The sequence below is a fragment of the Lactuca virosa genome, chromosome 4 (assembly GCF_052849685.1).
Source record: "Lactuca virosa cultivar CGN04683 chromosome 4, Lactuca_virosa_CGN04683_v6, whole genome shotgun sequence".
NCBI classification, from domain to species: Eukaryota; Viridiplantae; Streptophyta; class Magnoliopsida; order Asterales; family Asteraceae; genus Lactuca; species Lactuca virosa.
This window is the reverse complement of record NC_136429.1, coordinates 243449110-243463606: the sequence shown is the minus strand read 5'-3', so window position 1 is coordinate 243463606 and position 14497 is coordinate 243449110. Positions and strand designations below refer to the sequence as shown.

At 33.0% G+C, this 14497-nt stretch overlaps 1 protein-coding gene across 1 annotated transcript; it reads left to right on the top strand.

Moving 5' to 3' along the window:
* The first annotated feature begins 4343 nt into the window (after positions 1 to 4343).
* Positions 4344 to 10691, top strand: MOS14 (ARM repeat superfamily protein). The gene is made up of 27 exons (XM_079045149.1): positions 4344 to 4696; positions 5224 to 5301; positions 5446 to 5508; positions 5585 to 5632; positions 5728 to 5874; positions 5975 to 6106; positions 6312 to 6352; positions 6443 to 6534; positions 6624 to 6751; positions 6855 to 6930; positions 7008 to 7128; positions 7206 to 7305; positions 7389 to 7470; positions 7596 to 7678; positions 7773 to 7892; positions 7975 to 8026; positions 8101 to 8256; positions 8347 to 8470; positions 8556 to 8637; positions 8731 to 8819; positions 8899 to 8973; positions 9102 to 9156; positions 9265 to 9384; positions 9474 to 9566; positions 9657 to 9802; positions 9889 to 10066; positions 10155 to 10691. Exons 1-27 carry the CDS (start codon positions 4574 to 4576, stop codon positions 10434 to 10436), a joined length of 2886 nt encoding a protein of 961 aa, XP_078901275.1. The 5' UTR covers positions 4344 to 4573; the 3' UTR covers positions 10437 to 10691.
* The last annotated feature ends 3806 nt before the right edge of the window (positions 10692 to 14497 follow it).

Genomic DNA, 14497 nt, shown 5'->3' with positions numbered 1-14497 from the left:
TTAAATTACATACCAGAAATGGGACGTTACATTATGCTTCTGTTTGGTGAAGATGAACCTATTACTTATGTGTTGATTTTGATTTATGGATGATATATGTTGATTTTACTTCTGTTTGATAATTAAACCATAACATGTTTTAGTTCTAGTTTATATTGCTTATTAATCAAGTTCTGCGTAATAGTTGATCATTCTAATTGCATGAATTTGTCACCTAATTATTTATGATCATTAAATAATTAGAGCTACGATTAATCACATCTTAAATAAAGTAATTAAAACTAGTAACTGTAATTGTGTTAGAAAGCATAATTAAACTTAATTTGTGCTTGGTTGCTTAACTTGATCATAGGAAAGTAACTACTATCATTCTTAGTCCAATTTATGCTCATTGTCGATTGGGTGTTTAACTTGTGCTCGATCATTGTATGGTAATTCATAAATTGATATTTCTAGATATTTGATCATAATAGCTAGTTAACAAATTGGTAATCAATATATTTCATCCACTAGAAATCAACCATAGGAGAACGGGAAATCGGAACTGAACATAAGTACTCTTTAATCTTGAAGTAAATTAGTTTTTATTTGCTTGCTTAGTTGGTAATTTGGTAGTGATTTGAATTAAGTTCTTATGATCTTGCAAAATCAGTAAAAACACCAAATTTAAGTTTGTTTTCTTAGTTTAATTAGAAGTAGTTATTTTAATTAATTAAATTTTGTTTCCTGTATTCGACACCCGACTTACCCAAACTATTCTATAATCCGACTAGGTACACTGCCTATAGGTACATATATTAGTTAAGTTACTTAGGTTATAAATTTAAAAACAAGTAGGTACTTTTGTGCACACCATCGGGTCATCAAGAAAATACTTAAGAATGAGGTTATTGTTATTGTTATTTGCATGTATGCTTGTGTTTATTGATTTTTATTTTATGTAGGATCATTGCATGCTAGAGTTTTTTTTGAAAATAACTGAAACACGACATAATGTTATTGATTTAACTAAGGTCACTTGCAAGTAAAATTGACAAATTATAAAACTGGTTTTATAAAACAAGTTTTTTAAAAATAGGTTAAACCACTCATTTTGCTCAAACTGAAAGTTAAGATGTTTTAACTAAGAAAAACAAACTCATTCTTAAAAGTAAGTTTCACACTATCCATCTTGAAATATATTCTAAAACTGATTTTCTTCCAATGTGAGAAAGTATAAATATATCTTCTAGAAATTATGGTGAAACCCCCTTTAAATCCCCACCAAAAGTTGTTTGAGAAGTCATTCTCTATGATGGACAACCAATCATTCACAAATCAATAAAGATGTATCATCTTTTAAAAACCCATTAAAAGTTGAAGGGGGGTGGGGGTGGGGTGGGGGGACAATATTGTGTTGATTTTATTAATATGTTTGGAAGATTTTGCTTTGATCTTGTGTTGAATGTGTTGAGAAATAATCTTATGTTTGAGAAACTTCATGTGAGTTTATTGATGGAGTGTGTACATAGGGGAAAAGAGGAAGGTGGTGGTGGAAGGAGGTTCTGGTGAGCCTTTTTAATTTTCTAAAATTTATAGGTATAAATAAATAAAAGAAAAAAAATAAAAAATATTAGTAAGGGTAAAAGAGTATTTTTTTTATATGGATAATAGACATACAATGTAATTTCTTTAAAGACATGATGCATCTTGTCCACTTTTTATAGTTTGTACCAAAAATACGAATTTAACCAAACCACATATACCAAAATATAATCAATGCAAACTAAATATTAGGACCAAAGTTGCAATTAAAAATTAAAATACTATGACAAAAAGTGTAATTCAATTATTTTGTAAAGGATAAATTATAATTTTGGCCCATATGGTTTCCATCAATCTACAATTTTAGTCCATTTTTTTTTTAATTTTTGACAAGACTCGTTCATATGGTTCCAAAAGTTACAATTGTGGTCCATGAGGTTGTTACCGTTAAGCTTCCTTTGTTAATAGCTTCTAAAAGACCATATTACCCCCATTTTTATTTTATTTCTTTCTTATTTTTTGACACTTTAATGTGGACCCCACCACTAATCACCATCATCACCTCCGATCACCACCATTACTAACCACAACTAATTAAAGAAATTTTTGGAAAACAAATTATACAAAAAGGCTAACATAATCATCAAAGACTAATATACCCTACATCAGGTTGAACCTATTTATTGTGCTATAATGAAGAATCATAACTATTAGAAAAATAGAACATTTTTTTTGCCAAAACCAAGATTATATAGAAATCAAGAAATGGACTCGTCGAAAAAGTGGAATTGGTCATAATCTTAAAGTTAGAATATTTTACAAAGCATGACATGATTCATGAGTTGAAAGTGACTAACAATGAAGAAAATGTTCAAACAACAATGCAAGTATAATCAACATAGAGCTTTCAGGAAGCCCTCTCAAAATATGTCATAGACCGAGACAAATTTGTTACCTCACCTGGTGATCCATAAATATCAACCTTGGAATCTCAATTCCTCCCCTCATGTCTCGCAAAGCCTTCTTGAAATTGCATGATATGGTTTGGAGTGTGAAAGTTGTACATGGTCTCGCACCTTCACATCCAGTGAATGCGTCAAATAATGATGCATAAATTTGCATTTGATGGTAGTATTTTTGTATCTTATATCAACAAATACGTTTATAAAAACAAGAAATAGTTAAATATTGGATTTTGAAAAGATAGGATGAATCATTTTTTGTTTTTATACATATGTGCTAAAAGATAATAAATATATATCCTGATATACAAAAGCAGAATCAGAATTAAGGCTCATTTGGTTTGCCATATACGAAGGACGTAGTTGTTGGAAATAGAGGCGGTCGTGTTGGCGACGTAGGTGACAGAATAGTTAGGTATTGTTTGTTTTTTTAAAAAAACTTCTTCAAACCATTTTTTGCTGCGCGACGCAGCACACGCACAACACTTTCTGTCTCGTAGCAGTTTGTTTTTTTAGAAGACTTCAGACTGCAAAACCTCTGCGCATGTGCTGCGTGGCGCATCACTTGACTTGCCTCTTCAAACATCTTCAGCTTTCAATTTTTTGAAGTGTTTTTTTTTTTAGAATTTTGGTATAACTTATTTTTTTTAAAACTTTTTTTTAAAACTTTTATTTACGGATTTGATACAATTTTTTTATTATAGTTTCCACAAATTTTTTTAACTTGATTTAAAAAAAAAACTTTGATTTTTTTAAACTTTTTACCGTTTCTGTTAATAATATTTTCAGTTTCAGTTTCATCTTTTTTAACGTGTGTAATTTTTTACGAACTTTGTAAACATCGTTTGCAATACTTTCTTAATTTTTTTAATTATTTTCTTTTTTATGTTTTTTAAAATTAGTTTTTTTTCTAGAATAAAGCTGTTAGCTTCTTTTATATTTTTTTTAGTTTTTTTAAAAAGTTTTATATTTTTGTTTTTTTACATTTTCTTTTTAGTACTCTTTCAATGTTTTAAGACTATAATTATTAAAATTTCGGTGTTGAGAACTATTTTCAGTTTATAAAATTAGTTTATTTAAATTTCAGTTTACTGCAGCAGTTTGCAGATGTTAAAAAACAAACATGCTTCTTATTATGGGCTGCAACCGTTTGTTCCACCTCTTATGCTACAGAGGATTGCAGAGGTGGTCCGCAGACTTCATGAATTTCGCTTCGAAAAAACAAACAACACCTTAGTCCCAATGACAGTGAAGGATGACGAGCGGTACATTAGGGTTTTGGGATAAATTAAAGAGGATGTGAGAAATAGATCGCTAGGATTGAGACTTATAAGGCTTATTTCTATTTTTACAAAAATCATCCCTAAAAGATAGAGTAGTCAAATTACCCGACAATAAGGGTATTTTTGTCATTTTACAAATGTCTAACAAAAGATGATTGACAATATCCACGTGTGAAACTTTTGAAAACCATAAAGATAAATATGTTAAAAGTTAAAAAGTTATACTAAAAGTGCATATATGTAAATCCTAGGACTAACTTTATAGTTTACTCTATTAAAAACTAAAACACAATTTTTTTAATTAATGCAAGTTAAAAACTATAGAACCCAAATCTATAATTACTTGTATTTACTGCAAATTAAAAAGGATATATAATAACATTAATTTACAAAGACCATAACTTAAAGTCATAAAAAAATCAATTTACATTTATTTAAGGATTTGGGTTAAGTTTTAAGGTTGTTGTTTTTCCAAATTCTTATGGAAAGGAAGGACCGGAAGTGTAAGAAAATTTGAACTTGACGATTGACCGATTGTCAAAGACGGAATCAAAGAAACACAGAGATGATGAGATCTATCAGACGGCTGATAATTACTTATTTCTTCCAATACGAACCACCCCAAATCGCAAGAACCCTTGAAAGCTCGACCCACGGGCGCCAAAAACCTCCAAAACATCATCACAAAAATATACATTACACACGCATACACATCTCCAAATCATTACTATTAAGATACACAAATAAAACCCTGCATCTGGATTTCAATTTCTTGGAACGCCCACACCCTCGATTTCGCGATTCATGGCCCTCGAAAATATTGTCAAAGAAGCATTGAACGCACTCTATCATCACCCAGATGATGCCGTTCGCTCTCAAGCCGATCAATGGCTTCAAGAGTTCCAACGGACAATCGATGCTTGGCAGGTTCGTTATTTAACTACTGATTGAGTTCAAATCATTTTACTTCAATCCGTACTTATATAGTCCGCGTAATCAATTCGATATTTAAACTCCCTAAATCGGTAGTAAATTGTATTGGGTAATCAGTTTTTGCTCTTTCTAAATAATCATGTAGGTTTTGTTCATCCATCGGAGTGAAGTGTAGTTAATTTGCAAGTTTCTCGATTTAATTGTGAATAGGTTTTGATTCGCGTAGGATTCTAGACAAATCATCCAGCATAACCAAATAGAGGTGCTAAAACTTGGCAATTCCTTATCTTTATGGAATTTAACCCATATAAAGGAGAATCTGTAACTTGCAAGCTTTATGCTGTTGCTAAAAATTTTTAGGTCTATGGAATATTGGAATCAGCTATCTCATACTATCAATAAATGAGGATTGATTAGTGTACATCACCCACTTGGCTGTTATCAAAATTTGTTTTTATCTGATTCTAATGTATTTATTAAAGATCAATTAAATAAGTTGACATATGTTAAATCTTGTCTAGGTGTCTGATAATTTGCTTCACGATGCTAGTAGCAATGTGGAGACTCTAATTTTCTGTTCACAAACTCTCAGAAGTAAGGTAATTTCATTCATCCTTATTTACCTCTTAATCAAGCAAGGTATTCTTTAAACTTTGTGCTTCAAAAACAATTTCAGTTAACTTAACAATAACATCATAGGTGATAGGACATAGCTATTTACTTTAATCCATATCTTGTAACAGGTGCAAAGAGATTTTGAAGAATTGCCTTCTGAAGCATTTCGTTCACTACGCGATTCTTTAAATGTGAGTGAACATCAAACACTTGTACTCTTTTATATCTATCTAATGTGGTGTTTGACAGCTGGAGTTTTAACTGCAGAACTTGTTGAAAACATTTCACAAGGGCCCACCAAAAGTTAGAACTCAGGTACTATCTAAACTTGTTTGATAAACAGATGCACAATGTGTTAACTTGTAAACAAATGGATTTTGTGAATATGAAAAGGATTTTGTTATATATAGATTAGTCTTGCTGTTGCTGCATTGGCTGTTCAAGTTCCTGCTGAAGACTGGGGAGATGGTGGCATAATGAATTGGCTTAGAGATGAGATGAACTCAAATCCTGATATTGTTCCAAGTTTCCTAGAGCTACTCAGAGTCTTACCTGAGGTTTTAAAATTCACCATAAACTTATATATTATTATTATTATTAAATTGGTTTTTGGAGTTGCTAATGTGTATATAAATAATCTATTATGCTTTAAAACAGGAAGTTTTTAATTACAAAATAGCTGCACGTCCTGATAGACGAAGAAAATTTGAAAATGAACTTGCCTCTACAATGGATGTTGCTCTTGGGATTTTGACTGCATGTTTAAATATTCCAGAATTAAAAGAACAGGCGAGTTTTTTTCTTTTTCTTTTTAGCAATAACAAATTAGTATTAGACTATCAATTTGGGATCTCTGTTTTTAGTCTTGATGAAGAAAATACACTAGTGAAAGCAACAGCTTAGTTAAAAACTTGAGGTTTAATTCTGTTTTCTTATAAGATATAAAGTTTTCTTCTCAATATTCCACTTCCTTCTATGACTTTCCAACATTCAGGCTCTTGAGGCTTTTGCATCTTGGCTTCGACTAAGACATAGGTATATTTCCTTATCTATTTTCTTTTTTCTTTTTTTAAATCTTTGGTGCTATTGAATGAATTACTACATGATATTTTTTGTTGCTTATAGTATACCTGCATCTGTGCTTGCTACACACCCATTGGTGTTAACAGCTCTCTCTAGCTTAACTTCTGATGTGCTTTCAGAGGCAGCTGTAAATGGTAATATACTAATATATATATTATTTATTGTGATCAGTTATTAATTTTGAATGTAATAAATATCATTGTTCACTGTTGCCTATATGCAGTGATTTCTGAATTGATACATTACACATCTGCAAGAAACATAGAGGGGTTTTCTGTTCACATGCCCTTAATTCAAGTTATTGTGCCACAAGTTATGAATCTGAAGCCACAACTTAGAGATTCTTCAAAGGTAATTTTTCCAAACTCTTTCAGTTTCAATTTAAGATACAAGCTGATTAATCTTTTCAGAAGCTTCCTGCTTTTATAAACAAAAGAGATACATCTGATTTCAGGATGAGGAAGATGTTAAGGCCATTGCTCGATTATTTGCTGATATGGGTGATTCCTATGTTGAATTAATAGCAACTGGTATGCAAATTCACAATTTTTTTGTTGCAAAAAATATTAAATAATTTTCTACTTCTAACCTAGTAGTTTTTCTACAGGTTCTGATGAATCAATGATGATTGTTCATGCATTACTTGAAGTTGCTGCACATCCAGAATATGATATTGCTTCCATGACATTTAACTTTTGGCACAATCTTCAGATTTGCTTGATAGAGAGGTGAGTGCTTTAGTTTCTTTTAGTTTAGGTTTTATAAAAACCAAATATTTGATACAATAATTGTTCTTATTTTGCAGAGAATCCTATTTATCACTTGGCAATGAATCATTAATTGAAGCAGAGAGAAATAGACGTGTGCAGGTTTTTCGTTCATCATATGAATCACTTGTATCCATGGTGAGTTATTGGAGTAAAATCTTGTTTTTGATGCATTTACACAACCAAGGACATAAATGTCATTTGTATTTTGTTGCTTACAGGTTAGTTGCAAAGTGCAGTATCCTCAGGATTACTCTCAGCTTTCAAAAGAGGACCAGAAGGATTTCAAACAGACAAGATATGGTATTTAGTTTCCTTCTAATTATTTGTTCTTTCTTTCCATATTGTCATTTATAATAACTTATTATAATAGTTTTTCCTTTTAAAGAATTTTATTGTATTGTACTGACATAATATTATATTTCTAGCTGTTGCGGATGTCTTAATTGATGCAGCATTAGTTTTAGGAGGTGAATCTACACTTAAAATTCTGTACATGAAGCTTGTTGAGGTACATAATTACTTCATTTTATCAATTTTATCATGTTATGTTATTTATAAACATAAATTATATTAAATGTGTCATTTCATTTCACAATTTTCAGGCTCTAAGTGGACACCAAAATGGTGATATGATGGATTGGAGACCTTCAGAGGCTGCATTATATTGCATCAGAGCCATATCAGATCTTGTCCCCTTCATTGAAGCAGAAGTTATGCCTCAGGTATACGTTACAACTTCTTTGACCTTATATTGACTTTGACTTTGACCTTTTAATTTTATTGTTTCTTCTTTGGTTTAAACAGATTATGTCATTGCTTCCGAAACTTCCTCATCAATCACTATTACTTCAAACAGGTTATATACATTTTCTTTTTTCATAAATTAATATTTCATTATTTTTAAAAATAAAATAACCCTTTGTTTTCCAGTATGTTTGACAGTTGGAGCTTATTCTAAGTGGATTGATGCTGCACCAAATGGATTGTCTTTTTTGCCCTCAGTCATTGATATTCTTGTCAGTGGCATGAGTATGTCTGAAGATTCTGCAGCAGCTGCTGCCTTGGCTTTCAGACACATTTGTGATGGTATTGTAAATTTGTAATCTTTCTTCATTTTTTTTATAGGAATGTAGTTTTAAATTAAATATTTAAAAGATTGATATTATTATTTTTTAGATTGTGGGAAAAAGCTGTGTGGATCTTTAGATGGACTTTTCCAAATATACCAAAGGGCAATGACTGGTGAAGGTTCTTTTAAAGTTGCAGCTCAAGATTCATTGCATTTGGTTGAAGCCTTAAGGTCACTCACTACAATACAAAATCTTAATTAATTTAAATGAAAAAGAAAAAGAAAAAAAAAAGTTCTCATAAATCTTTAATTGCAGTATAGTTATTACGGAGCTTCCTCCTGATCAGGCTAAGAAAGCCCTTGAGGCTCTTTGCATACCTGCAGTTGCACCTTTACAGGTTTGACTAGTCAATGGCTAATTAATGAACATAAAAAGAAAAGAAAGATAATTACGATTATGCCATTACTGAATTTTTTTTTTATGAGAGTAGGAAGTGATCAATCAGGGTCCTCTGGTTTTGGGTCAAAAACCTGCTCGTGAAATCACTGTTCATATTGATCGGCTTGCAAATATATTTAGGTATCCAAAACAATTTTTTTTAATTCCTTTGATGATTTAAGTTTCTCTTATTTTTTTTAAATAATGACTTTATGTGTAGATATGTAAATAATCCGGAAGCTGTTGCGGATGCAATTCAAAGACTTTGGCCACTTTTCAAAGCCATCTTTGATATGTAAGTATAAAGAAAATTTCATTGCTATAAATTTATAATTGAGTAAGTTTTTTAAAGCATACCAATAAATAAATAAAAGTAGGTTGCTATTTCTGCATCTAAGTCTTTTTTTCTGAAATATAATGCAGTCGTGCTTGGGATATGAGGACAATGGAATCACTCTGCAGGGCATGTAAACATGCTGTAAGTTCAAGCCTATATGCTTTTTTTTTTTTTTTTTTATAAGTTATATATACTCTTGCTGTGTTGCTAATTAATTATTTGCAAAATTAAATGTTTGTTTTTTTTAAGGTGAGAACATCAAAGAGGTTTATGGGAGTGACAATTGGAGCAATGCTTGAGGAAATACAAGGGCTATACAAACAACACCACCAACCATGTTTCTTATATCTCTCTAGTGAAGTTATAAAGGTAAAAAAAAAAAAAGTTTCAACCTTTATCAATCAATGAAAAGAACAATTATTATTCATCATATAAATTATAATGATATTATGATGCAGATATTTGGATCTGATCCTTCTTGTGCGGATTACTTAAAAGTTTTGATTGAATCTCTGTTTAGCAATACAGCTTGTTTGCTTACAAAAATTCAGGTTCAGTTTCTCCTCTTCTAAAACTAAATCTTTAATTTTTTTTAATAAATATTTGTTTTTAGTTTTTAATAAGAAGTATTGAATCTGTAGGATTTCACATCCAGACCAGATATAGCTGATGATTGTTTCTTGTTGGCTTCAAGATGCATTCGCTATTGCCCTCATTTGCTGTTTCCATCTCCTGTATTCCCATCATTGGTGGAATGCTCCATGATCGGAATCACAGTTCAACACAGGTTAAATACAAGAAACAGCAACCTACTTTCATTTCTTTCTATTACAACTTTGAACTTTCAATATTTACAATATATTTTTTTTTCAGGGAGGCATCAAATTCTATACTAAGCTTCTTATCGGACATATTTGACCTTGGAAAATCTAGTCAAGGGCAACAATTTGTTCCCATGAGGGACAATGTGATTGTCCCACGAGGTGCCAGCATTACAAGAATCTTGGTTGCTGCTGCAACCGGGGCCCTCCCAAGTTCAAGATTGGAAACCGTAAGAAACTATTTATTTATCCTACCCATCTTCAAGGGATATATTACTATTTCCATTAATACCCTTGCTTTGGTTTGGTTTGTGACAGGTGGCATATGCTCTGCTGGCGCTATCGAGGGCATATGGGTCAAAAGCTTTGGAGTGGGCTAAAGAGAGTGTGTGTTTGATTCCGGTTTCTGCTGCAACAGATATGGAAAAATCAAGATTTGTGCAGGCGTTGTCAGATGCTGCATCGGGTGTTGACATAAAGGGATTGACGATTCCGATTGAAGAGTTGTCTGAGGTTTGCAGACGGAATCGCACAGTCCAAGAGATTGTTCAGGAAGCTTTGAGGCCACTTGAGTTGAATCTGGCTTATGTGTCATCATAGGATACAGATATCATGGGAATTGGGAAAAAGGTCATTTTTTGTGCCTAATTTTTATGGGTTATAGGGATTGGATTGGGGGTGTGATGTATAATTGTTGTAATTTGTGATTAAGATATGCAGGAAAAAAAGGTTTGTTGGAATTGTTTTCCCTGAAATTTTGGTTGAGGTGTTATCGCTTGCAATTTTCTTTGTATGAAAAATCAATCCATATATCTTTTGAGAATGTCATGGAAATTTCAATCGTTTTGGTGTTTATTTCAATGTTTTTGTTCTAAAAGTTATGTTAATAGTTGTTAAGATTATGCTTCAACGCATTCTTTTGTATGATTTATCATCATTGATGATGAAACTCGTGGCTATGACTCAAAGGTTTTATAGGTGGAAAGTGCAAGAATATTGTTGGTATTGGTAAAAAAAAATACATTACATTTTTAGTTTGGGTTTGGACTATGAAAGCCCTCAAGTTTGCAATTTTTTATCAGTTTTATCATAGGTTGTTTTTTATGCATTAATTTCTTCATTTAAAATTTTTATCCGATTTTGCTTTCATTAGCCGGTTATCATGTAATGTCCGTTTTTCCGATTCGATCGATTAAAGACTTAAGGATTCCAAAGATAAGGTTTTGGAAAAAAAAACTTTATGTCACGACGTGACAGGTTGTTGGCCACGGCATGACCATGTCACTTAAATGAGAATCGTGTCCGGTTGGTGACTATGACGTGGTGAAGAAGTAACCACGACGTAGTGGTTGTTGCAGCCCAAACCCATGAAGTTTAGGATTTCTTCCATATTTAAAGACATTAACTCCATGTTTAGGTCATTCTCTTCGGCCTCCATCCATGGTTGTGAGCTTGTTTGTTTAGTTTTGGAGCTTATTCTTTGGATTTGGTGAACGTTGAGGAAGAAGGGACTCCACATTGGTCCAGGTTTAGGTCATTCTCTTCGGCCTCCATCCATGGTTGTGAGCTTGTTTGCTTAGTTTTAGAGTTTGTTCTTTGGATTTGGTGAACCTTGAAGAATAAGGGACTCTACATTGGTGCGTGGAAGCAATGAGCTAGCTTAGATCCATCATCTCCTTAAGATTTATGTGTCTTTTGAGGTATAAAGCTTGTACATTGACCTTTGTTCTTTTTAGATCCAAGTGTATGCTCCTTTGGTTGGTTTTGGTCCCTTTCATGGATAATATTGGAGTTTGAGGAACTCTAGAGCTTAATATGACACTCTTGTGGTCAATGGACTTCTAAGTGAGAAAAAAGGTCCATGCTTTGGTGTTCTTGATCCCATGCACAAAGACTTGCCTTTAGAGAGCTTTTTGGACTTAAGGTTCAAGATATTGCTTCATAGTGATGTTTTATTGGATAAAGTTGGAAACTTTATCCATTAAGTCATTAAGAAGAACCAGATCTGAAGTTATGAGCTTTGATATGTAAGGATTAAGCTCTTAATAAAGAAGATGATTTGTGATCGAAACCACGACGCGACCAAGGAAGGCCCATGACATGGTGATGCGCTGCAACACGATTGTTTTGGTTGGACTTGGTCACGGCGTAGCCAAGGACTCGCCACGACGCGGTGGCCGTTAGGGATGAAAGTGGGTCCGAACCCGACCCGTTTGGACTCGGACCCAGAAAACTCGGAAACCGAAATTGACGAATTTTAAGACCCGATAACCAGACTGGTATAATAAAACGCCGGTTCGGTTCCGAGTATCAGACCGTTTAAAGTGGGTATGAAACCGGTTGGAACCGGAAATTGATAATTGGAACTGCTTTTAGGTTTTAGACCCAGATGGACCCGAAACCCCAAGAATATAAAACATTCTATTTTATTGAGCATGGAACAAGAATGCAAGACATTCAAGTATAAACATGCATGAGAGAGAACTTTGAAGTCTTAATTTGCTGGTGTTTTAGATATTATTGTTTTTCATATCCATATATATATATATATATATATATATATATATATATATATATATATATATATATATATATATATATATATATATATATAGTCATTATAAAGAACACAAACCATTTTCATTATGTGTATCTGAGGAAACAAATTTAAAAGCTATGATTGGATAGCGATATTTTTTAATTAGTGAGCCTTCTTGCTTAAAATGATATGTACGCAAACAAAAAAAGTGTCGACTGGTGTAAATAATTTAAATTCAAGAATTATTGTCTTAGTTTTTCAAGTGTTTAATGATGTCAGTTGGTAACGAATGGGAAAAAACGAGAAGATGATTGTGAGTCGATGATTGTGAGCCTGTCGACGTCGATCATAGAGAGATTTTTTTATTAGCTCTATTAGTCGATGGGAGATGAGGTTTTTTTACTAAGTAGTCGATTGTGGGTAAAAAAAAAACGAATAACCCTTCAAAATTTTGCTTCCGATTCATTAAACCCGGTTCCGGTTCTCACTTGCAAATCCGGTTCTAAAACCCGGAATACCCTGACTGTAACATCCCCAATTTCACGGCCAGAAAAGACCGATTTGTTTATGCTTTATTTGAAAATCAGAGTATCCTTTTAATGAAAAATGTTACGAAATTTGTTCCCAAAAGAAAATATGATAAAGATTTTATCAAAGCATTTCCGAATAAATGTATTTTCATTACATTACAAACCTCGGGATGCCATTGTCAATATAGATCAAAAGCATAAACAAAACAACATAGGCCACAAAAACAACATAGGCCTTACAACATTCTATTTATTTCTACTGGCCCACAATCCATAATCTCTCATCGGATCATCGCATCTATGCTCTCGTGTCACTACCTGTAATACAAGAAACTGAGTGGGTCAGGCTTGGGAGCCTGATAAGCATATAGGGTTTTCAACCCACAATAAATAAGTTTATTATTTTCATCAAATCATTCAACCCGATTACCTGTTCCAATTATCCTCACTTTACGTCCCTAAAACATCTATTATAAGGGGCCTAGCCTAAGGATTTTTCATCGAGGTGGACAACATTGCTTTGGGGATTCCTCAGCAATACATGTCAAATAAGGCAACCATGAGGGGGGTGGAGTACACCTGGTGAACACGTAGTTCAAATAAACACCTACATATTGCGAGCCTGCTAGCATTCCACCGGACTGTCTAGAATAGTCTGTGGTCGTCATCTATACTCCGCTAGATGACTGGATCATCGTAAACATCGAGACCTTTCATTATTTTATTTCATCACACATCAACTATTTCATCTACCCATGTTTTACCCAACATATTTGTAGATATAAAATACATATATAGTTTAAATCATAAAAAAAATGTTTAAATTGTTCATCCAACACAGATCTCAAGTAAACAGATAATATGCACACATAGCACGTAATTTATATAAAATACTTCATATCTATGTGTAAGATGAAAGTAACTATGCACTCACCTGATAAGGTGGTGATTCCAACTTGGACAGTGCTTCGCTTCTTAAAAATATGATTTCCTTTGACGAAACCGGGAGGTTTGTTAGAAACCGGGCTCTGCGGGGGCAGAGCTTTCCGAGCCGAAAAGCTCTTTTTCTCAGAGCCTTCGGGAGCTCCGGGGCTTTCTTCTAGCTAGGGAAGTTTCATAGGGCTTGGGGTGTTTGGGAGGTTTAGAGAGAGAGAGAGAGGGAGAGAGTAGAGAGAAGAAGAAAGGGTTTTAGGTGTGAAAAATATGGCTGGCCTCGCACCCCTTTTATAGAGTCGAAGCCTCGGTTACGCAGGGCGTTTCTTGGAGGAGCGCAACGCGTTCCTCGGTGCGCAGGGCGCTTAGGCGAACGCTGTTGGATATAGTGTCTAAGTCCATAACTTTATTTGGTATGTACTTGACCCGACCCGGCATGGTCCATTTGGGTTGCATGGCATTGCAATACTTGGATAGACAAAATGAGAGAAAGTACACTTGTGATTATTAATATATTATAAGTTCTAATATATTAATAATAGTATTATTTAATTAGTATTGATCAAGTATTAATCTAATATTAATTTGGTGATCAAAGTGAGACTAATTAAATATATAGGGTTGATTATGACAATCATCAATTCTTTTATGGTGGATTA

What these genes read in the sequence shown, in the direction of transcription:
- MOS14 (XM_079045149.1), top strand. Translation starts at nt 4,574, where the DNA reads ATGGCCCTCGAAAATATTGTCAAAGAAGCATTGAACGCACTCTATCAT. An exon ending in TGGCTTCGACTAAGACATAG is followed by an intron (nt 6,353 to 6,442) that starts GTATATTTCCTT and finishes TGTTGCTTATAG; the next exon opens with TATACCTGCATCTGTGCTTG. An exon ending in AAGCAGAAGTTATGCCTCAG is followed by an intron (nt 7,893 to 7,974) that starts GTATACGTTACA and finishes TGGTTTAAACAG; the next exon opens with ATTATGTCATTGCTTCCGAA.